General features: G+C 40.3%; 1 protein-coding gene and 1 pseudogene across 1 annotated transcript; both read left to right on the top strand.

The window, feature by feature from the left end:
• The first annotated feature begins 12,381 nt into the window (after positions 1-12,381).
• LOC121482267 (40S ribosomal protein S24-like) lies at positions 12,382-12,870 on the top strand. The gene has a single exon (XM_041740101.1). It carries the CDS (start codon positions 12,382-12,384, stop codon positions 12,772-12,774), a length of 393 nt encoding a protein of 130 aa, XP_041596035.1. The 3' UTR covers positions 12,775-12,870.
• Positions 12,871-22,324: 9,454 nt separating this feature from the next.
• On the top strand, positions 22,325-24,229 carry LOC121482264 (annotated as a pseudogene).
• The last annotated feature ends 1,014 nt before the right edge of the window (positions 24,230-25,243 follow it).

The raw sequence follows: 25,243 nt of genomic DNA, 5'->3' as shown, positions 1-25,243 counted from the left end.
ATGAATTTTTCTATCACAATGTTTTCTCTCGCTTAAAATTGCTTTTCGCCAACAAATGGCACTGGAATGAAAAGATCATTTTTGTTCCTTAAGAAAGCAAAATGTAACCAGGTGATATTTTATTCTGTCAGATTTCTAAATACTTAAAAAACACTAGTTGTGAACGTCTCCACATTGGCCACTGTTTGGTAGCCAGGCTGATAGAAAATGGAGGTGAAGAGGCTTTGGATAAGAGGCTAGGGCAGATTCGAGTATCCTTCACATGTCCATAACTGTGCCAAGGACCAAGGAGGAGGTCCAGCGTCAGCTGAATCATACAGAGCTAAGAGCTCTTTTGTCCCTTTGAGTGTGGTTCCCACCCTGGCATTTCTCAATGAGCCAACTAAGAGCCTTTGGGTGTGTTGTATATGATTCTGTGAGTCTGGTAATCCCAGCACGAATACCAGTTCAGTATATAGACATTTGCAAAAGGTCTTTGGGCCTCTTCAATATTGAGTTTATGTCTTCCTCTTTGAAACTGCTGAATGATAAGCAAGAATTCAGGGCAGGCATTCCCAACGACCATCAAAATGGAGTCTCTGTTGGCCAGAGGGAAGTTGACCCACAGGCAAAACTGGATGTAAACTGTTTACTTTGGCATTTTTCAACCTCTTTATTCACTATCCTTCTAAGAGCCTCCTTTCCTCATCCCCCATGGTGACCTCTGGCTCTCTACAAGCTCCATGGTAGCAACTTAGCAGGCCTGCTTCCCCCAGACATATCTGAACTTTTCTCCTTCATAACTTCCCTGTTGGGGCACCTCAAGCTATGGAGAGCATCTCAGAGCTGAGAACTAAGAGAAGGATCACACTATGGTGTGAGACTGGCAGTGTTTATGTGCTGCCCCCTGGGAGTGTTTGTATTTAAAAAGGCCTAACTCATGGTGCCTAGCTGACTTGGTCATAGAGCTATGCAACTCTTGATCCGGGGTCATGAGTTCGAGTTCCATGTTGGGTGTAGCTCTTACTTAAAAAATAAATTGATAAAAAATTAAAAGGCATGACTCTCCAGTGGTCATGTGTCTAGATGAGGGATATATGTTTTACTGGAACAAACAGCATTTAGGTAACAATCAGATTCCTACGGATGAGTGGTATATTCATTCACCACCTCAAGAAGGCCAAAAAGGAAAGCTCCTGTATTTTTGTTATTGTCAGGAAAGTTATGATATAATAATGAACCTAAAATATTGAGTAGATAGTAAACATTCTGAAACTCCACATGTTAGAATCCACCCACATGGTCAATGTCTGTGGTAAAGAGCATGACACAGGATAGGCCTGATGCACGATCATGTTCCTGGAGCAATCTAATAATGCCTGCACTTGCTAATATTCAACAGTTGGGTACACACAGATTTTTTTTTCTTTACTCTTTCTTGCACTAGAAATTTTAATTTAACTGAGCCCGCCCAGATCTTCCTCTCAGTGCCTGGACTTACACCTTTCCCTTAGGCAGGAAGACAGTGGGTATGTGGGGAATAATAGCCAAGAGCTCCAATAACAGAAAGGAAGCCACCTGGGTGGAAAGGTGAGGTTTATGAGAGGAACAGAAGGTCCAATTCCTGTCCTTACAAACAGATGCCTGAAACAAAAGCAGAGCATTCCAAAATGGAAATCAGAATAAGAAGAAATCAGTCTAAGAAGGAAGTTCTGGTCAGCGTAGCCCAGCATTTTTGTGTTGTAAATGGAAAATGGAGTGCAGTGCAGAGGCAGGGCAGGGCGCGCCTGGGACAAAAACAGAACAGATGCAAGAGAAATCATGTTTTCCCAATGACAATGAGGGAGGTTTCTCCCCATAAATGATTCAGTGCTTTGTATGTATGTATAGGAACAAAGAGATTGGTGAAAAATCACAGGCTGACAGTGGTTGGACAGCAACAAGCAGTGGCAACAACACTGGTTAAAGTGGACAGCCTGCTCATTACCAGCAGGGCTTAAGAGAACACAGAAGGAATCTGAGGAGTCTCTGCTGTCAGCATGCTTCTGGGGATGCTATGACTACAGAAGGTGATGGTCAACTCATTGAGAATCAATGTAGGTCATAAGAAGAGGGTGGGGGAAGAATAGGATTGGGACTGAGACTTTGCCTTTAGCCTTCATGAACTGAACAGTTGAACAATTCTTTCTTGGGGAAATTGGCAGTTAAGAGAGAAACATATCTGTGTTAATTATATATATATATATATATATATATATATACACACATATATATATGTAATAAGTGGTTGTTGATGTCCCTTTGTCAACTATTTAATAAACATATGCATACTTCATTCAAAGTGTTTTGGTTCTTCTCAATTTCTATTTACAAAGTCCTATGTTAAATCCATTCGTGGGTTGTTAGCATAGGAAGAGCTGAACTCACGTGAATCCCGACGTTTGAAGGTCACAATCTGGGGTAACAGGTAGGCACTGTAATCAATGAGGCATTCAGACCTCACTGAATCTCCAGCGAGTGTTCACCATAAACCGAGCACCAGCCAACGGTAGAGACCACTGTGATAAGCAATTTTCCTTCTGCTGAACACCGTCAGAGATATTGTAGATCCTAAAGAAGGTAGGGGACCTCAGGAGTCATTGGGATGAGACTGTGGGGCCTGAGGGGCACTCAGACCATTCAGGAAAAGTGGCCCAGAAGTGGCAGACATGCAGGCACAACTGCTACAACTGCTACTTTTGTCCTCTATTCTCTGCATCCTGGGGAGATGACCCTGTGGTAAAAATAAAAATACACAGGTCCAGATATTGTTTCGGGGCTTAGGGAAAGGTCAATCCAAGAATAACCTCTGAGTGATAACAGATTAAGAAAACCCTTAAATTGTATTCTAAGATTATTACCTTGCCCACAGTTAGTGCCATGCCACTTGGCCCTTCCCTCCCCACCCCCCACCATCCACCCTCCACATTACTACTAGTGTCATTTTTCTAAGCTGGAAAATTCATGATTTCTCTTCCCTGGCTAAAAATCTTCCAGATCTCGGAAAACCTGAGCAATTGAGCATCTGCCTTTGGCTCAGGGTGTGATCCCAGGGTCCTGGGATTGAGCACTGCATCAAGCTCCCCATGGGAAGCCTGCTTCTCCCTCTGCCTGTGTCTCTGCCTCTCTCTGTGTGTCTCTCATGAATAAATAAATAAAATATTTAAAAATAAATAAATAAAATAAAAATATCCCAGCTCTTTTCTCTGTCTTATGGGATAAAGCCTACATTCAAACACACCAAACTCCTGCACTCAGTCAGGCTTTAGTCTTGCCCTCAAGCTTCTCCTCTCCCCTGCCTTCTGTAACCTGCCCAACTCCAGCCCAACCAAAGCACCGTTGGGGAAATATAATTAAGACCAAGACCTTCTAGCCCAATAAACCCTCCCCACAGAGGTAGCAGTGGAAGCAAACACTGTTTTTATTGAATGAACATCAAACCAAAATGGGATGCACACCATTGGCAATCCACTAAGAAATTGTGAAGGCAGAGAGGAATCATCCCCATGTCTAGCCAGCGGATAGAACCCATTACATACATGTTTACAAGATAAACAACAGCTGGTCCTTAAGTAAGAGGACTTGACGGCACCTTTTGTCGTTTGTGGTTCATCTTTTTTTTTTCATAGTTCATCTTAACTTTATCCTATAACTGGGGAGATGACCTGTGTTGACTTTATCCATAGGAGAAACAAACTTTTCATATCTTTACCTCCAAGAGACAGTTTTGCAAATTGGAGCAAGGTTCTCTGGGTAAGCTAGGCTGTGACCCTCCTACAGGAACTGAGATGGGGGCTCCAGAACCTTGATGTTTGCATTTCAAAGAGGTGGCTTCTGGGCACCTGGGTGGCTTAGTGGTTGAGCATCTGTCTGCCTTTGGCTCAGGTCCTGATCCCAGGGTCCTGAGTTCAAGTCCTGCATCATACTCCCTGCAGGGAGCTTGCTTCTCCCTCTGCCTATGTTTCTGCCTCTCTCTGTATGTCTCTCATGATATAAATAAATAAAATCTTAAAAAGAAAAAAGAAAAGAGGTGGCTCCCTGGTCCCTGTGGAGAGGTGGGGGAATTGTGAAGCTAGCAGACTTGTTTAGCTATTACTTAAGATTTACATACCCAAGGACAGAGGAAGAAATTTTGTAAGAAAAGGGAGAGAGGTGGGAGGAATCTCCTCCCTTATTTCTGACAAGGAAAATTAAGCCTCTTATTTTTAATTTGTATTTGCCCTTACACCACTTACGTTTCCCAGGTACATACCATAATCTCCCATACCTCTGTGCTAATTTACTCTCCACTTGAAACACCTTCCATCTTCCTCCTCTTCTTAAAAAACTTGTCATTCAAGGTATATATCAACTATTAAGTCTTCCTTGAGGTCTTTTCTGGCCTTACCAGGTACCACTGAGATACAGCTAATATTTATTTAGTGCTTAGCAAGTAACCTCAAAGCTCAGTAACCACATTCCCTACCCTCCTGACATTGTCTAAATTCCTCCTCCATTAAACTGGGGTTCTCAAGGGCAAGAACCAGGTCTTCTTGATCTTGATACCCTTGACAGTAGCCATGCAATAAATGCATAATAGATTTTTGGAGAAATAGTCAACTATTTGGAGGAATAATCAACTACACTTTTATTGTAAAAAAAAAAAAGGAAAAGAAAAGAAAACCTCATTCAAATAAAAGAGATTTATGTAATGATACAGGGAAATTTCACAAATTCTGATCATAGGAAGAACAATTGGACCTCATAGGACTGAAAAGTTATCAGGTAGCTTGTTTCTTCTCTCCTTGTCTCTTTGTATACGTCTGTGCCTGTCTCTCTCTTCTCTTCTATTCTCTCTTTCTGTCTCCCTCTCTCTCCCAGGCCCCTTCAGTCTCCTGCTTCTCTGAAGACCAGCTTTTTCTGCCTACTTATCACACTCAGGTGATTGATCAGGGCTACTTCCAGAATGGTAATCTTATCCCAGGAGTCCATATCAGTGACAACCTGCACAAGCACCTGGAAGGCTTATAAAACACAGGTTGCTGGGACCCACCCAAGAGTCTCTGATTCAGTAGCTGTGGGGTGAGGCATGAGAATTTACATTTCTAACAAGTTCCCAAATGATTCGGATAACCTGGGGACACTGTTTGAGAATGATTGATCTACTTGACCTTCAGCCTTGGTTCTCACACAGTTGATTCAGTCTCTGGGGCCCAATGCCTGATTCTCAGGAGAGAGAATTTGATTGGTAAATCAAATATTAATCCCTGTAACATTCAGTTGTGTCCAAAAGGCTGGAGTCAAATGGTGAATATGAAAGGTTGCCTCTTTGAAGCTGTGGACTGGGAAACATTTCAAAGGAGGTGGATCTCCATCGCAATCACTCCGAGTTCCTTTCAAAGCTAGATGAATTTCCACACTGCACTAGCTCCTTGGTCTTTATGCTTCATGGCTCCATAGCCAATAGAGCCAACAAGGACATAATGACCATCTATCAGCATCTCCAGCCACTCATCTCAGAGTAAATCTTTACACCTATCCCTAGATGAATCACCTCTCTCAAACATGTAGCTCCTCCACCCAGTTGTCCAAGCAAAAACCCTGGGAATCTTACCTTGACTCCCTGCCCCCATATCTCAGCTTTCGGGACAGCTATGTTGGGTTGGGGGCAGCAAAAGCCCAGGCCTGTCATCTCATGCAGCATGCAGCTGCAGGACTACCTACCTCAGAATGCCATACAAAATTCTCATGCTATGTATATATACTATGATGGAATAAGAAAAAAGATTGAGAAGCTCTGATCTAAAACACAAGTTTGACTATGTAACTCCTATGCTTAAAACTTTTCAATCACTGCATAGGTCTCAGCATAAAGCCTTAAACACACCTTACAATAGCCCATAACATCTGGCATAATCCAGTCCCCATCTATCTCTCCAGCCTCATTTCTTGCCACTGCCTGCCTTGGAATTGCTTCTTCAACAGCAGATAGATGCTTGTAGTTTCCAGAATGTTTCATGCCGGTGAGCCATTGCTCATGATTTTCTTTCTGCCTGTAATGGCCGCCCTTCCCCCTTTTGCCTGCCTAGGATCCTTTGAGACCAAGATAATCCCAAAGCACCATATCCCTCAGGAAAACTTCTATGTCTGCTTCCCACCTCCACTAGTGTGCCCCTCTTTGAAACTGAGATAATACCTTCCGCATATAACTGTCATTGGATTTACCGCACCGCATTAGAATATTGTCTACTTCGGGCTCCTGCAGGGCTCAGTCAGTGAAGCATCTGCCTTTGGCTCAGATCATGATTCCAGAGTCCTGGGATGGAGTCCCACGTTGGGCTCCCTGCTCAGCAGGGTGCCTGCTTCTCCCTCCCCATCTGTTGCTCCCCCTGTTTGTGCTCAATCCTCTCTCTGTCAAATAAATAAATAAATAAAATCTTTAAAAAAATAGAATATTGTCTGCTTCTCCCACTAGCCTACAAGTGTCTATACTTCCAGCACCTAACACAGTGATTAATTCTTTTTAATTCATTCAACTCAACAACAACAACAAATAAATGACTGGATTTAAAAATGGGCAAAGGATGAACTTGAACATCCTTTACATCCATATTTCTCCAAAGAAGATACACAAATGGCCAGTAAATACACGAAACGATGCTCAACATTATTAATCATTAGGGAAATGCAACTCAAAACTACAATGGGATACCAAGTCACACTCATTAAGATAGGTATCATTTTAAAAATGGCAAGTATCTAGTGTTAGTGACGACATGGAGAAATTAGAACCCGTGTCCATTGCTGGTAGGCGTGTAAAATGGCAAGGCCATTATGGAAAACAGGCAATTCCTCAGAAAGTTAAACATAGAATCTTATGAATCAGCAGTTTCCCACCTGGGGGTAGACCCCGAAGAATTGAAAGCAGAGACTTGAACTGATACTTGTACACTAATGTTAATAGCAGCATTATTTACAATAGCTAAAATGTGGAAAGAATCCAAAAGGTCCATCAACAGATGAATGGATAAATAAAATGTGGTGTATATATAAGATAATTCATAAGATTATATACTATATAAAATATATAAAGTGTGATACATATCCATAATATGTGTGTATATATGCATATACATACATATATAATGGGATATATTCAGCTTTTAATAGGATTGAAATTCTGACACATGCTCCAAAATGGATGAACCTTGAGGACATGATGCTAAGTGAAATAAGCCAGACACAAAAGGGCACATACTGTATGATTCCACTTACATTAGGTGTTAGAATTGGCAAATGCATAGAGACAGAAAATGCAATAGAGGTTGCCAGGGGCTTGGGGGAACTGGGAGTTATTGTTTAATAGGTAGAGTTTCCATCTGGGATTGCAAAAAAGATCTGGAGCTTAATAGTGGTGAAAATTACACAACATTATGAATATACTTCACTGAATTGTTAAAATGGTTAGAATTGTCTCATTTTGTGGCAAATAATAGAAATTTAGTAGAATCAGTGCAGCAGCTATGAAGATAGTCTACAAAATGGGTATATTATTTCTCCAATTTAAATTTAATTTTCTCTAAGTCCCACCTGATGGACTGGTAGAGAATTTAAAGTCTTTCCCTCTGCCTCTTACCTGATGCACATTCAAGGACCTTGAGGGTTTTACACATTCATAAACAGAGAGAGGTATTCTGGTCTTATGTCCATACTAGTCAATATGCTCATTATTTGAACTTGCATGTTTCTTTAAAAGCAGATGACTCAGTTGAAAGTAGGGACTCATACAGGTATTTGTAGACCCATGTTCATAGCAATATTATTCACAATAGCCAAAAGGTGGAAGCAACCCAACTGCCCCTCGATGGATAAATGGATAAATAAAATGTGATATATCCATACGATCGAATATTATTCAACCTTAAAAATTCTGACATGTGCTACACATGGATGAATTTTGAGGACACTATGCTAAGTGAAATAAGTCATTCACAAAAGGAAAAATACTGTGTGATTTTACAAATATGAGGTATCTAGAGTTGTCAAATTTATAGACACAGAAAGTAGATGGTGGGGGCACCTGGCTGGTGCAGTCAGTTAAGCATCAAACTCTTGGTTTCAGCTCAGGTCATGATCTCAGGGTCATGAGATGGAGCCCCATGTTGGGCTCCATGCTCAGTACAGAGTCTGCTTAAAATTCTCTCTCCCTCTCCCTCTGCCCTACCACCTGCCACCTGTCTTCTTTCTCTCTGTGCCTCTCAAATAGATAAATCTTAAAAAGAAAAGAGAGTAAATGGTGGCTTCCAAGGGCTGGGGGCTGGGGGCTGGGGGCTGGGGTAGGGGGAATGGGGTGTTAGTGTTTAATGGGAACAGAGTTTCGGTTTTGAAAGATGAAAAGAGTTCTGGGGATGGATGGTGGTGACAGCTGCAGCATGTGAATGTACTTAATGCCACCAAACTGTACAATTAAAAGTGATTAAGATGGTAAATTTTTTCCGGCCTTATTTAAGCATAATTCACATGTAACGTGTAAGTTTAAGGTGTACAATTTTATGATTTGATGCACATATATTGCTAAATGTTTACCACAATAAGCTTAGTTAATGTGTCCTTCCTCTTACATAATTGCCATTTTGTTGTCATTATTGTTACGGTGAGAACATTAAAGCACAACTATCATGGCAACTTTCAAGAATTCGATATAGTATTGCTAACTATAGTCACCATGCTGTACATTATCTCCCCAGAACTTATTCATCCTATAACTGAAAGTTTGTACCCTTTGACCAACATCTCCCCATTTCCCCTACCACACATGCCCCTGGCAACCAATATTTTCTTCTGTTTCTGTGAGCTTGATCTATTTTGATTCTACACACGAATGGTACCATACAGTGTCTTTCTCTGTCTGACCAGTTTCACTTACCATAATGCCTGAATCCAGGGCCCATCCATGTTGTTGCAAATGGCAGGATTTCCTTTTTTTGTGACTGAATAATATTCCATTTTTTTCTTTACCCATTCCTTTTATAATGGTGAATTATGTTATGTTATGGTGTCTTTTTTCTGCAATTAAAAAAAAAAAAGCAGACGACACTACCACTTTGATGCTAAGCATGAACAAGAGAATCCCACTTGAAAGATCAGGAGCCACGGTTCCTAGGGATCAGCCTCCCTAGTTGTTCTACCCAGTCATTTCCTTCTGAGGTTCGGCCCTATCCCCCAGATCAGGCAAGGCAGAATATATATAAGAGGAAAAAAAATACTTATAGCACTGAGAAAAAAACCACAAGCTACTATTAGTAAGTGATCCTCAGCATAAGTAAAATGGGAACAGTGGTACATTATAAGGATATGGGTGTCTACTTGTCAGAGTTCTTCTGGTTATAACAGAATTCCAAATAAATATGTTTTAAGAGGACAAAATAGCATCAGGTCAAGTAGTGAAAGATCCATGGATGGGTTGGCTTCAGGCATAGCTGTATGCTGGTGCTCAAGCTGTGAGGTTAGGGATCTAACACTCTCCTTTTCTCAGCCCCAATTCCATTTGTGTTTGTCATTGGAAGGTTCACACTTCCATCTAACTAGATTAGCATTCTAAAAGAGAGCACAGTACTATTTTCGATTTTTTAAGGAACCTCCATACTGTATTTCACAGTGAATGCACCAATTGACACTCCTACCCACAAGGCACAAGTTTCCCTTTTCTCCATATCCTTGCTAGCATTTGTTATCTCTTGTGGGTTTTTTGTTTTTTGTTTGTTTGGTTGGGGGATTTTTGGTTATAGCCATTCTAAACAGCTTGAGGTGATACCCCATTGTGGGTTTTTAAATTTTTGAGTATAGTTAGCACACAGTGTCACATTCATTTCAGATGTACAACATAGTGATTCAATTTCTCTATGTGTTATGCTGTGCTCACCACAAGTGTAGCTACCACCTGTCACCATACAATCCTATTGCAATATCATTGACTATATTCCCTATGCTGTCTTTTATCCTCATGTATTCATTCCATAAATGGAAGCCTATATCTCCCACTCTCCATCACCTGTTTTGTTCATCCTCCTACCCCCTTCTCTCTAGCAACCATTTGTTCTCTGTATCTGATTCTGCTTTTTGTTTGTTTATTCACTTGTTTTGTTTTTAGATTCCACATATGAGTGAAATCATATGGTATTTGTCTTTCTCTGACTGACTTATTTCACTTAGCATGATACCCTCTAGGTCCATCCATGTTGTCACAAATGAATGACAAGATCTCATCCATTATTATGGATGAGTAATATTCCATTATGTCTATATATGTGTATGTGTAAGTGATATATAATTATATATAATATATTAATAATATATTAATAATATATATAATCACATCTTCTTTATCCATTTATCTATCAATGGATACTTACGTTGTTTCAATATCTTGGCTATCATAAATAATGCTGCAATATACATAGGTGCATATATCTTTAGAACTAGTGCTTTCATTTTCTTTGGGTAAATACCACTAGTGAAATTATTGGATCATGTGTTATTAATATATTATTCACACTGTCTAGGACATGAAAAAACCCTAAGTGTCCATTGGTGGATTAATGGATAAAGAAGATGGTGTGTGTGTAATGGAATATTAATTATATTAATTTGCAACAATATGGATGGATCTTGATGGCACTATGCTAAGTGAAATAAGTCACAGAGAAAGACAAATGCTGTATGATCTTAGTTATATATAAAATCTAAAAACATTGAACTCATGGAAACAGAAAGTAGAATGGTGGTTGCCAAGGGCTGAGGGGTGAGGGGAATGAGGAGATGTTGGTCAAAAGGTACAACTATTAGTTACAAGCTAAATACATTCTGAAGATCTAATGTACAGCATGATGACTATAGTTAATAATATTTGTGTACTTCAAAGTTGTTAAGAGAGTAGAGCTTTAATGTTCTCACCATAACAACAACAAAAAATGGTAATTATGTCAGGTGAAGGATGTGCTAACTAACCTATTGTGGTAAACAATTTACAACATATACATTATCAAATAACCACATTGTACCAGTTAAAATTACACAATGTTTTGTGTCAATTACATTTCAGTAAAGTTAGGGGAAAATAAAAGAAGAGAATGCATTGTTCTTAGTAATGTTCCATTGGCTGATTTGTTGACCTAGTTTTGGGCACATGATTATACCTGTTTAGATTGCATGCCCATTCCTGAAGCCAGGGGATAGGACATTCTAATTAGTCAAGTTAGATTTTATGCACCTACTCTTTGAACCAGGGAATGGGACATCTCTGCTTAGAAGTTGTGGATTGAAAGAGAAAGAAATTGAGAGAAAGAGAGAGAGAGAGAGAGCTCATCACTCAAAGGAAAGCCAAAGTGCTGTTCCCAGAACAATTGGTGATGTATCCTGGATGGAGAAAACCAACATATGAAATTGATAGCCACCTGATCTACAAAAGGTCTTCAACTAATATGCTACCAAACCATACACAAATGAAAATATGCTCATGCTTTCTGTATAGAAAGACAGTCCAAATTCACATAGCCCAAGTTCACCCAACATTAAACCCAAAATCCTTCAGTAGTTCATGATCATCTTGGGCAGGTCTTCTTGTAGTTCCCCATGGTTCCACATCTATAGGTAAATGGTACATTAGACCATATCCCAAACACTTAGTCTCTAATACTAGAGGGAAAACAGGATGAGTTAAATAAAACATCCCATTTGGAAATGGAAAAAAAGTGGATACGACACATGAAGATTGTCAATCAATATCGTATCAATTTCTGTATCATATACATAAATAGCAAGAACTACATAGCAGTGGAGTGAGTTCTTGGTCAGCCCAACTGAATGTCTTAGATTCTCTTCTCTCAGATCATCTCCCTTGTGCATTGTCCTACTTGGCTACTACTGAAAGGGGCATTAGGGAGGTTTACCCTTCTGGAAACTGCATCATTTCAGCAACCCTCTTCCTCCAAATGGGGATTGCTTTAGGGGCTGAAAATCATAAGCCTTTGTGGTTTTGTCCATGCTTGGCTTTTCTCTAGCAATGCATTTCCTAGGGTATGGATGTCATCCTTATGGCCCAAGATGGCTGACAAAACTCATTATCATATCCACATTCCAGGCAGTAGGATGGTGAAAGGTGAAGAAGAGCATGCCTCCTTCTTTTCTAAGGAAACTTCTCAGAAGACCCATGAAACACTGTTGCCTATGTCTCATTGACCAGACGTAAAGGTATAGCCATGCCTAATGGTGCGGGAGGTTGGGAAATGTAGTCTAGTCTTTTATTCCAAATAGTAATGTGCCCAGATAAAAATTAGAAATTGATTACTCTTTTCCTCCCCGGCTGCTTGAAGCTCGGCTGCCATCATGAACGACATAGTAACTATCCAGACCAAGAAGTTCATGACCAACCGACTGCTTCAGCGGGAACAGATGGTTATTGATGTTCTTCACCCCGGGAAGGCAAAAGTACTTAAGACAGAAATTCGGGAAAAACTAGCCAAAATGTACAAGACCACACCAGAAGTCATATTTGTATTTGGATTCAGAACCCATTTTGGTGGTGGCAAAACAACTGGCTTTGACATGATTTATGATTCCTTGGATTATGCAAACAAAATTGAACCCAAACATAGATTTGCAAGACATGGCTTGTATGAGAAGAAAAAGCCTTCAAGAAAACAGCGCAAAGAATGCAAAAACAGAATGAAGAAAGTCAGGGGGACTGCAAAAGCCAACGTTGGTGCTGGCAAAAAGTGAGCTGGAGATTGGACAACAGAAGGAGTAAAGATTCTGCAATGGCTTTATCTGTGGTGATTGTGCAGATTTTTCATGAGAGGATAAATAAACTAAGAATGTTAATGTGAGAAAAAAAAGAAATTGATTACTAAGGCAGAGAAAAGAGATAGTGGGGCAGGCAACTAGTATTCTACATTCTACTACGATAGGTTTGATTTAAACTGTTTCATGGAGGTGGTAGTCAAAGGAAAAGATATGAACTCATGTCCTTGAATCTACACACTAGCCTAGAAAATTCTATCCTTTAGCAATAGGCTTTAGGACTCTGCTCAGGCCCCCTAGTCCCTCAGTTAAATGGCCTCTATCTTGGCTTTTGTATTGGGGTCACAAAAAGTCACGTGAGGTAGAGGAGACACGCAGCTAATCTTTCTTTTAAGATGCATCTGAAGTATTGGACTTCCTTTTAATAGGAGTAGGCCCTTGGGGGATACTTGGGGGATCTGGATTTTCCCAGGCTCTATTCTTATGTTCCATTGTATTTCTTTTTTTATGTTTTTAAAAAGTTTTTTCATCCTCTTTTTTTATGTATTCATCTCTACACTCTACCCATTTCCCTAGCCCTAAAATAACCTTAGTTAATGTGACATCACTTATAAGTCGATCATTGTCAGTGGGTTTTTCCCTTGGTCTGACAGAGAATCATTAACAGAACCTACTTGAGAAAGACATAGACCACTAATTGTGTCTTCGGCTATAGCTGCCAATTCTTTGCCGCTGACTGTACCAGCTTTGGTTTTGAGGTACAAAAGCTATTGGTTTTTTTCGATCCTGGAAGTCACCAAATTATGGAACAGTCAGTTAAGACTACAGTCCATAGGTGGAAAGCACTTACCTTATAAATGTTGTTTTCTTTTTATGTTTACTCGCAGACTTCCTCAGTTTTAGTTTGAGCTAATTCCTCTCTTGCAGAACTTTGGCAAAATCAACAAGAAGTAAGTAGTAAACGTCAACATCCTGATTTTTCTCTGTAATCTCTCCTAACACTACAGTCATTGCCCCTTACACATCTGCTTCATTTTTTCTTTGGTCAGAACAACTGTCTTTGTTCCTCTGTGCTTTCTGCTGACCCTATCAATTCTTGGATTAATGTATCCTCAGTTTTGGGCAGCCCCCGTGGCTCAGTGGTTCAGGACTGCCTTCAGCCCGGGATGTGATCCTGGAGACCTGGGATCAAGTCCCAGGTCAGGCTCCCTGTGTGGAGCCTGTTTCTCCCTCTGCTTGTGTCTTGGCGTCTCTCTCTCTCTCTCTCTAATAAATAAATAAATAAATAAATCTTAAAAGAAAACATATCCTCAGTTTTGTCAAAAGCACTGGGACTCAGCAGAATCTTTGAGTTCCAAATTCAGATGTCCTAGACAGAGAATCTTATTGGTCCCATTTGGTCAGTTACACAGCCATCATTAAATCAGACTATGAAAGGGGACAATGATTGGGTACTAAGAATATGGCAAATAGAATTCTATTTTTTAGTTTTTTAATTGGAGTTCAATTTGCCAACATATAGCATATCACCCAGTGCTCATTCCACCAAGTGCCTCCCTCAGTGCCCGTCACCCAGTCACCCCTACCCCTCGCCCACCTCCCTTTCCCCTACCCCTTGTTCATTTCCCAGAGTTAGGTGTCTCTCATGTTTTGTCACCCTCACTGATAATTCCACTCATTTTCTCTCCTTTCCCCTTTATTCCCTTTCACTATTTTCTATATTCCCCAAATGAATGAGACCATATAATGTTTGCCCTTTTCCTCTTGACTTATATCACTCAGCATTATACCCTCCAGGTCCTTTGAGATCGAAGCAAATGGTGGGCATTTGTCATTTCTAATGGCTGAGTAATATTCCATTGTATACATAGACCACATCTTCTTTATCCATTCACCTTTCGATGGACACTGAGGCTCCTTCCACAGTTTGGCTATTGTGGACATTGCTGCTATAAACATCGGGGTGCAGGTGTCCCAGCATTTCAATGCATCTGTATCTTTGGGGTAAATCCCCAACAGTGCAATTGCTGGGTCGTAGGGCAGTTCTATGGTTAACTCTTTGAGGAACCTCCACACAGTTTTCCAGAGTGGCTGCACCATTTCACATTCCCACCAACAGTGCAAGAGGGTTCCCCTTTCTCCGCATCCTCTCCAACCTTTGTGGTTTCCTGCCTTGTTAATTTTCCCCATTCTCACTGGTGTGAGGTGGTATCTCATTGTGCTTTTGATTTGTATTTCCCTGATGGCCAGTGATGCGGAGCATTGTCTCATGTGCTTGTTGGCCATGTCTATGTCTTCCTCTGTGAGATTTCTCTTCATGTCTTTTGCCCATTTCATGATTGGATTGTTTGTTTCTTTGCTGTTGAGTGTAAAAAGTTCTTTATAGATCTTGGATACAAGCCCTTTGTCTGATAGGTCATTTGCAAATATCTTCTCCCATTCTCTAGGTTGTCTTTGAGTTTTGTTGTCTGTTCCTTTGGCTGTGCAGAAGCTTTTTATCTTGATGAAGTCTCAATAATTCGTTTTTGCTTTTGTTTCCCTTGCCTTCATAGATGTATCCTACAAGAAGTTACTGTGGCTGAGTTCAAAAAGGGTGTTGCTTGTGTTCTCCTCTAGGATTTTGATGGAGTCTTGTCTCACATTTAGATCTTTCATCCATTTTGAGTTTATCTTTGTGTATGGTGTCAGAAAATGGTCTAGTTTCTTTCTTCTGCATGTGGCTGTCCAATTTTCTCAGCACCGTTTATTGAAGAGACTGTCTTTTTTCCACTGGATATTCTTTCCTCCTTTGTTGAATATTAGTTGAACATAGAGTTGAGGGCCCATTTCTGGATTCTCTATTCTGTTATTAATCTATGTGTCTGTTTTTGTGCCAGTACCACACTGTCTTGATGACCACAGCTTTGTAGTACAACCTGAAATCTGGCATTGTGATGCCCCCAGCTATGGTTTTCTTTTTTAATATTTCCCTGGCTATTCGGAGTCTTTTCTGATTCCACACAAATCTTAAGATGATTTGTTCCAACTCTCTGAAGAAAGTCCATGGTATTTTGATGGGATTGCATTAAATGTGTAAATTGCTCTGGGTAACATTGACATTTTCACAATATTAATTCTTCCAATCCATGAGCGTGGGATATTTTTCCATCTCTTTGTGTCTTCCTCAATTTCTTTCTGAAGTGTTCTGTAGTTTTTAGGCAAATAGATCTCTTCTCTGCTGTTTCAGACTGTTATTACCAAGGTAGAGGTTTAATTGTCTGGGCAGACAACTGAAAAGTCATCTTCTAAAGATGCAATCATAAATAACTATGATGCAAGATAAATACCACAAGGAAGATAAGAATTAGATGCCATACCAACATAAAGGAAGAAAAGATTTCTTACTGTAAAGAAGCTTCATAGAAGTGAAGATGGAGGCAGAGATTGGAGTGATGTATCTACAAGGCAAGGAATGCCCAGAATTCCAAGCAAACACCAGAATCTAGACGAGGTGAAAAAAGAATTCTCTGCTATAGTTTTCAGAGGGAGCATGGCCCTTCTGAAAACCTTGATTTTAGATTTCCAGCTTCCAGAACCATGAGGGAAGAATTTTTTTTTGTTTTAAACTACTCAGTTTGCAGTACTTTATTACTGCAGCCCTAGAAAACTAACATACACTGTAACGTGGCAGGTGCCATGTGCTCCAAAGCCTCACCTTACCTCTGAAGGACATCTTATTTAATAACTTCACCATTAAAAAAAAAAAACTTCACCATTACAAACAAATGACTTCACATGGGGAAATCCTCACTGCTACCCACTCCATCCCTCTGACCTTTCATTCCCTTTAAGGATCTTTTCCTTGTGACCTATTTCTTAGCACAAAATTATATATGATTTAATCTTTCTAATATTATAAAGGAAAGATCCTACCAAAAAATGTAAATTACTTTTGGTAATGATGCTTTACGTGTAAGTGGTATGAATGGTATCCCACAAACTGAAGTATGTGAGGACTATCACATTTCTTCATTTCCTTTAAGTCAAATTGATTTCGGGGCACCTGGGTGGCTCAGTGGTTGAGTATCTGCCTTTGGCTCAGGTCGTGATCCTGGGGTCCTGGGATCAAGTCCCACATCAGGCTCCCCATGGGGAGCCTGCTTTTCCCTCTGCCTATGTCTCTGCCTCTCTGTGTCTCTCATGAATAAATAAATAAAATCTTTTAAAAAATAAGTCAAATTTATTTTAACTCCACATCTCTGTACTGCCAGACTGGCAAAAAAAATTAAATTCCAATCACTTTCTGGAGTTTTCTACACTCCCTACAATCATGCAAACACTCGGGAGCTTTGTGGGGCAAGTGTCAAATAAGGATAGTAGCTCTAATTGTCAAGCCATTGTGCTTTCTAGTCCAAGCCCACACGGTGCTGTAAAAGCAATCACTTGCCCCATGCCTAGGGGAAAGCTATGGCACCAGAATCTAGCTCCTAAAATCGACTGCGGATATGTTATCCCCAGGAGTTCTGCCTGGAAGTGGCCCCAGATCTTACTATTCTCAAACTGACAGTTCTCAGTGCTTCCAAAGGCTTGGAGAAATCTCACTCACTCTTGTTTCTGAACTCAGCTACTCCCTTCCCTTCCTTTGAACATAATCCTTACAATATGCTCAGGATTCCAGGTAAACAAAAGCTAGGAAGACAGACTTTGGGCCCTGCAAAAAACCCCACTCTTTCCCCAGGAAAGAAAGCACAAAGGGCTTCCATTTCTCTTTGGAATACAAGAAAAAGAGGTAGAGGGAGAAGAAACACAGTATTTCAATAGATTATTCTGCCTCACTTAAGTAGCAGGATAAAATAACATTAAAAGCTTATGTTTTTGAGTGCTTACTATGTGCCAGCCATTATTCTAGGTGCTTGACATGTATTAACTCATTTCAGACTCACAATCCATCTTGTAGGTGTCATTATTATTCCTGTTTTCCAGATGGAGACCCAAGGCACAGAGAGTTGATGTCACTGGTATAAGGTCACAGAGCTACTAAGTGGAGGGCTAGTATCCAAACACAGGCAATTTAGCTCCAGAGACTGTACTCATCTTTATGCTCCACTACCTCTCAATGGAACATATCATCTTCTTATCCACATAGATATTTTCAATCCCAGTAATTCCTAGATTTGGATGATTATCAGGTTTCATTCAGATCTAGAGATATCTCCTTCTTCCCTATCTCATCTACATCTATAGGGCCTCTAAGAGCTGGATTTCTCAATAAGCCACCACAAGGACACATAACTTTCTTCATGTTAGCCCTTGGCACCAGTACCTTTAAATATAAAGCTCTATTATAAGTCATTGTTTCAAGCCAAACAGTCTTAGATAATAGTTAACTATGATCATGTGCAGATCTCTGGTTCAACCTATCACCGCTGGACTTAACTATATTACTTGTGTTAGTTGCTCTCAATGCATATGGCATAGGCTCTAGCAACTTTATTCAGAAAGAATCCTGCAGCTAAATTCTTCATGAAGGGACTATGGGAGTGGTGGTCACCAAGACTATCAAAGACTACAGGCCAGGGTTATGCTAAATAATGAAGACGTAATAACTTTGGAGCTTAGCAAGTATTCTAGTGTCACAAGTCAGGCTCCTAGTAAGTCAGGCCCTATTTTCCATGTACCTTATCCTGGTGAACTGCTGTTTTTTTCAGAAAGAACCCTGAGCTCAATAATAGGATCCAATGGTGAATAAATGCCTTCTTGCCACTCTTACCCCTTCAAATGGTAACTATGGCTGCCTGTAAGAGTTCCTTATAATCAGTAAATCGGTAATAAAGACACTAAAGGGGCTCCTGGGTGGCTCAGGGATTGAACATCTGCCTTCGGCTCAGGTCATAATCCTGGAGTCCCGGGATTGAGTCCTGTATCAGGCTCCCTGCAGGGAGCCTGCTTTTCCCTCTGCCTTTGTCTCTGTCTCTGTCTCTGTCTCTCTCTCTCTTTCTGTCTCATGAATAAATAAATAAAATCTTTTTAAAAAAAGCTAAGGATGAATGTAAAAAATGTCTCTGAGTATATATTTGGACAATCCTTCTGGATTCTAGGTTAAGAAGTCAGAGCTTTTGCCCAAAAATATGAAGACATGATGAGACATGATCAACACATTCAGAGCTTTTCCAGTGCATGAGTGTGATCTGCCCAGATGGGTCCCTCAGAGCTGTTAGTTGCAGGACTTGAGTAAATAAGAAAGAAATATAAGCTGAAGTTATACATATACATATATTTTATATATAAAATATCTTTTATTCTGCTTTTTTTCATTGTCAGTGATAATCATAACATGTTAGATCTGAAGTCAGAATCAAAGATAGTACAAGGTCAGAGAAGCCAGATATAATCAATGATAAACTCATGAAATGGAGCCTAAGAAAAAAAAGCAGCTGTGTTCATTGGACAAGGAGTCCAGTCAAGAAAAGTCATCATAAGTGGTTAGTCCATAGCCCCATCCCTTTGCTATTCTTTAAGATAGGAGTTATAGAGATGTAAATATATATATGGTGATTTTCATCTTCCTGCCTAGAATCTTTATTAAGATTGGACCATCTCATAAGATCAGTAGATTTTTCAAGTCATGCATCAGTAAAACTCCTCCTATCTGTGATTATGTCAAATCCTCTATATCCTTTTATGTGCATAAACTTAAATGGTTGTCAAGGTGAATCAGCCTGCAAATGCCTGGGCTATAAAATTGCCCTACCTCTTTCTGTTCTTCATATTTACCATGCTAACTCTTCTTTTGATGCTTTCATCCCTGCGAGCCTCTCCCTAACTTTTCCCTTCCTTCTCTTTAAAAATCTGAATCAGGTATTTCCTTCAAGGATCAGTCTACTGCCCAATGATAATCATGACATGTTGGATATGGAAATATCTTTAGGGCTCTCCAAAGCCCACTCACTTGTTTTGTAAATGAGAAAATTGAATCCCAGAGTAAGGAAGTGACATACTTACTACTCCTGAAACCTAGGTAATCTTATTTCCAACTTGCTGCACTTCTTACCCCTGCACACCAACTCAGGAGGCATTAGTCATATCTCTTTGCACAGCTACATTTAGAAACATTTGAAAAAATAGATATGGCATCAGAGACAAAAATATCGGCTTTACTGCCGATAAGGCTTGGAGAAAGTGGCCTGGATCTGTGGCCACAAATGGGCTTCTAATACATGTCACTTCAATTGTCCTCCACATCAAACCGGACTGACTTGGCACCAAGACAAAGAGCCAAGGAGCCTAGACTCAGGGCACTTAACACATAGCAACATCATGGTGGGGAAAGGCAGGTCTGAGCCCCACATACTCAAACTTTCTTCCCAATTTCATCAAATATAAAAGTCATTCCTCCTCTTGGATAAAAGAAGTAAGAGGTAGGAGGAAAAAGCAGAAGTCCTATTCAATATTCATGAAGGGGTGAAAGTCCCTCTTTTGTAGATCACGTTTGGAAGGAATGCATGAGGAGGAAAATTGCCCCCTCCCATAAGCTTCAATTCCCAACAAGTTTGTAAGAGACTCAAATCTGGGCCTATGTTTTATCAGTAGATACTACAAATGAAAACTTCTATTTAAAAACACCTAACATCTTTTTTCCCTTCTTGATTTCCCTTGGGGAAACCATACCTCCTCTGAAGTTGTTAATGACATGGTAGTAGAGCTGGTAGCCCTACCCCATCCTTCACCCAGTTCTAGGAGTGAATATACAACCTGGGCCAGAGACCAAACAGGCACAGTAGTGGATTTAGAAATGGGCAGGTAAGACAAACTGTGCCAATAAGAATGTAATTGAGACTTTGCTGGAATTATTAGGAAAGAAATGGTACTGTCTTTCTGCTGGGCTTGTTAAGCCTAGATAATGTAAGCCTAGGGTTGCCAGTTACCAGCTTTGTCATCATGTGGGAAGAGTCTGCCTAATAATGATGCAAACATTGGGAAAAGTGAGCTGACACATAGGCAATGACAGAGGGAGAAACATGGGGAGATCCTAATGATATCATCAAGCCCCAGTACCCAGTTGTTCCTTAAGCCAGATTGACCTCCAGACTTTTAACTATGTGAGCAAATGACTTTTTCTACATAATATTTTAGCAATATGGAGTAGGGTTTCTATCATAACTGAAAGGCTACTGATGAAAACACCTCTTTTGACAAGGCTAGAATGATTCCTCTCACTTTTGTGCTTTTCTGATCCACAGTCTTTGCCTATTTCAAAATCCATTAATTAGCATTGGGATGACACAAATGAGTTGTTTCTTTTTACTCTCTTTCTTTATGATTATTTTTTAAAAGATTTTATTTGTTTGATTGAAAAAGAGAGTGCATGAGCATGGGTAAGAGAAGGAGACTCCCCACTGAGCAAGGAGCCTGATGCAGGGTTTGATCCCAGGACCCTGGGATAGAATAACACTTAACCAACTGAGCCACCCAGGTGCCCCTCTTTATAATTATGTTTAATGCATGTGTTTCCCCCTTCCCAGTTACTTTGTAGGTATTTGCATGCCAGAAATGAGGTTTTACTCTTATTTTTTTATTCCCCAATTTTACTGAGACATATTTACATTTTACTTACAACATTATGTAAGTTTAAGGTGTAAAACTTGATATATGTGTGTTGTGAAATGATCACCACAGTAAGGTTAATTAACACATTTGTCTTTGTTTCTCTGAGTTCAATTTCTTTTAGATTCCATATATAAGTTAGATCATGCAGTATTTATCTAGACAAAATGACAAAGCAACCTACAGAATGGCAGAACATATTTTCAAATCATATATCTGATGAGGGATTAATATCCAAAGCATATAACAAACTCATACAACTCAGACAAAAACAAAAATGTGATTACTCTTCTTCAATCTTCACATTGCTGGTAACTCAATAGATTCATTGAGTCAACCTACTAAGAGCCTTGTAAAGGCCTGACTATGCAATAGGCATCTCAAATTTTACTTTGACCAGCACAACATACACGAATCTAGTAGCTCTTAATAATTGTGATCAAATATTTAGGTTTTATTGCTTATTTTATTATGAACATGAGTACATTAGTCTTAATAATTGTGATCAAATGTTTAGGTTTTATTTGCTTATTTTATTATGAACATGAGTTTGTCAGTTTGGGTGCATTTTATTTTTTTTGTAGATTCAACATCAATGAGCTTGATGAAGGCTTGAGAGGAGAACATAGTTCTTGTGACAGAATACAGGCTGATTTTAATCTTGGTATCCTCTGGTAAAGGATTAGTATACAAAATATATAAAGAACTTCTATAACTCAACACCAAAAAAGCCCCAAATAATCCAATTTAAAAATGGGCAGAAGGCATGAGCAGACATTTCTCCAAAGAAGACATCCAAATGGCCAACAGACACATGAAAAGATGCTCCACATCACTCATCATCAGGGAAATGCAAATCAAAACCACAATGAGATATTACTTCATACCTGTCAACATGACTAAAATGAAAAACACAGGAAACAACAAGTGTTGGCCACAAGTGAATGTGGAGAAAAATGAACCCTTGTGCACTGTTGTTAGGAATACAAACTGGTGCAGCCTCTCTGTAAAACAGTATGGAGGTTCTTTAAAAAATTAAAATTGGGAGAGAAGATGACAGACAGCATGGACCACATAGACATCTACGCGGATGTGGGCGAGGAGTTCAACCAGGAAGCTGAATATGGTGGGCATGATCAGATAGATTTGTATGATGATGTCATCTCTCCATCTGCAAATAATGGAGATGCCCCAGAAGACCGTGATTACATGGACACTCTCCCACCAACTGTTGGTGATGATGTGGGTAAAGGAGCAGCACCAAATGTTGTCTATACATATACTGGAAAGAGAATTGCATTGTATATTGGAAATCTAACATGGTGGACAACAGATGAAGACTTAACTGAAGCAGTTCATTCTTTGGGAGTGAATGATATTTTGGAGATAACATTTTTTGAAAATTGGGCAAATGGCCAGTCAAAGGGGTTTGCCCTTGTTGGTGTTGGATCTGAAGCATCCTCGAAAAAGTTAATGGATCTGTTGCCTAAGAGAACTTCGTGGTCAGAATCCTGTTGTAACTCCATGCAATAAACAGTTCCTGAGTCAATCTGAAATGCAGTCCAGGAAAACTACACAATCAGGACAAATGTCTGGGGAAGGTAAAGCTGGTCCTCCAGGAGGCAGTTCATGTGCAGCATTTCCACAAGGTGGTAGAGGACGGGGCCGTTTTCCAGGGGCTGTTCCCGGTGGGGACAGATTTCCTGGACCAGCAGGACCAGGAGGGCCACCCCCACCCCTTTTCCAGCTGGACAGACTCCGCCTCGTCCACCCTTGGGCCCCCCAGGCCCACCTGGTCCACCAGGTCCTCCACCTCCGGGTCAGGTTCTGCCTCCCCCTTTAGCTGGGCCTCCTAATCGAGGAGATCGCCCTCCACCACCAGTTCTTTTTCCTGGACAGCCTTTTGGGCAGCCTCGGCTGGGCCCGCTTCCTCCCGACCCCCCTCCTGGCCCACCACCTCCACAACAGGGACCACCTCCACCTCCAGACCCCCTTCCACCTCGCCTACCCAGCCCTCTTGGGCCGCCCCTTACACTTGCTCCTCCTCCGCATCTTCCTGGACCACCTCCAGGTGCCCCACCACCAGCTCCACATGTGAACCCGGGTTTCTTTCCTCCACCAACTAACAGCGGCATGCCTGCATCAGATAGCCGGGGCCCACCGCCAACAGATCCGTATGGCCGACCCCCACCCTATGACAGGGGTGACTATGGGCCTCCTGGGAGAGAAATGGATACTGCAAGAACACCATCGAGTGAAACTGAGTTTGAAGAAATCATTAATAGAAATAGGGCAATCTCAAGCAGTGCTATTTCAAGAGCTGTATCTGATGCCAGTGCTGGTTATTATGGGAGTGCTATTGAGACATTGGTAACTGCAATTTCTTTAATTAAACAATCCAAAGTATCTGCTGATGATCGTTGCAAAGTTCTTATTAGCTCTTTGCAAGATTGCCTTCATGGAATTGAATCCAAGTCTTATGGTTCTGGATCAAGAAGACATGAATGATCAAGAGAGAGGGACTATAGTAGATCACGAGAAAAGAGTCGGCGTCATAAATCCCGTAGTAGAGATCGTCATGATGATTATTATAGAGAGAGAAGCAGAGAACCAGAGAGACACCGGGATCGGGACCCAGACCGGGACTGAGAACGGGACGAGAGCGCGAGTATCGTCATCGTTAGAAGAAGCTGAAGGAAGAGGAACACCTTCCAAGACAAAACAGTCTTCATGGGGGAAAAATGACGCTTGTCCAGCAGTTTGCTTCTTGTGATTGAACTGAACCTGTAAGGATTCATGGATAAAATGAACAGGAATAGATCTGAATAAAGCAAATCTGCATAAATGGTAACCAGTAGCTCTACTTTTATTTTTTAATGTTGCTTAACTGTTTTATTTGAAGGAAACCTGTGTGATTTAAAAAGTTATAGCTTTTGCAACTTTATTACTGGTTATATACATTTGGCCATTATAATGTGCAAGCAATTGGAAAAAAAAAACCGTCAAGTAAATGCTTGTTTTTATAGTAGTTTGCTCTTGTTAAAAATGTTCATATGATAATGTCTGTAAACAGCACCACTTTGATTACAATAGATGTAGTGTTGTAATAAACTGTTTAATGGGGACAAAAAAAATAAAATTAGAACTACCATATGATCCAGTAATTCTGCTTCTGAGTCTTTACCCAAAGGATACAAAAAACACTAATTTGACAAAATATATGTACCCGTATGTTTATTGCAGCATTATTTACAATAACCAAATTATGGAAGAGACCCGAATGTCTATTGATAGATGAATTGATAAAGAATATATGGTACACATATACAATGGAATATTACTCAGCCATGAAAAAGAATGAAATCTTGCCATTTGCAACAACATGGATTGATCTAGAAGGTATAAATGCTAAGTGAAATTAGTGGGCAGCCCTGGTGGCTCAGCGGTTTAGCGCCACCTTCAGCCCAGGGTGCTATCCTGGAGACCTGGGATCAAGTCCCACATCCGGCTCCCTGCATGGAGCCTGCTTCTCCCTCTGCCTGTGTCTCTGCCACTCATTCTCTGTGTGTCTCATGAATAAATAAATAAAATCTTAAAAAAAGAAATAAGTCAAAGAAAGAAAAATACCATATGATTTCACTCATATGTGAAATCTCAGAAACAAAACAAAGAGAAAAAGAGACAAACCAAAAAACCAGACTCTTAACTATAGAGAACAAACTGATAGTTACCAGAAGGAAGAGGGTTGAAGGGTGGGGGGATGAGATAATGGAGAGTAAAGAGTGCCCTTGTCGTGATAAGCACTGAGTGATGTATGGAACTGTTGAATCACTATATTGTACACCTGAAACTAATTTAACACTGC

The sequence above is a fragment of the Vulpes lagopus genome, chromosome X (assembly GCF_018345385.1).
Source record: "Vulpes lagopus strain Blue_001 chromosome X, ASM1834538v1, whole genome shotgun sequence".
Classification (NCBI taxonomy): domain Eukaryota; kingdom Metazoa; phylum Chordata; class Mammalia; order Carnivora; family Canidae; genus Vulpes; species Vulpes lagopus.
Note: the sequence above shows the minus strand (reverse complement) of the source record. Positions and strands in the feature narration are given on the sequence as shown.

What these genes read in the sequence shown, in the direction of transcription:
- LOC121482267 (XM_041740101.1), top strand. Translation starts at nt 12,382, where the DNA reads ATGAACGACATAGTAACTATCCAGACCAAGAAGTTCATGACCAACCGA.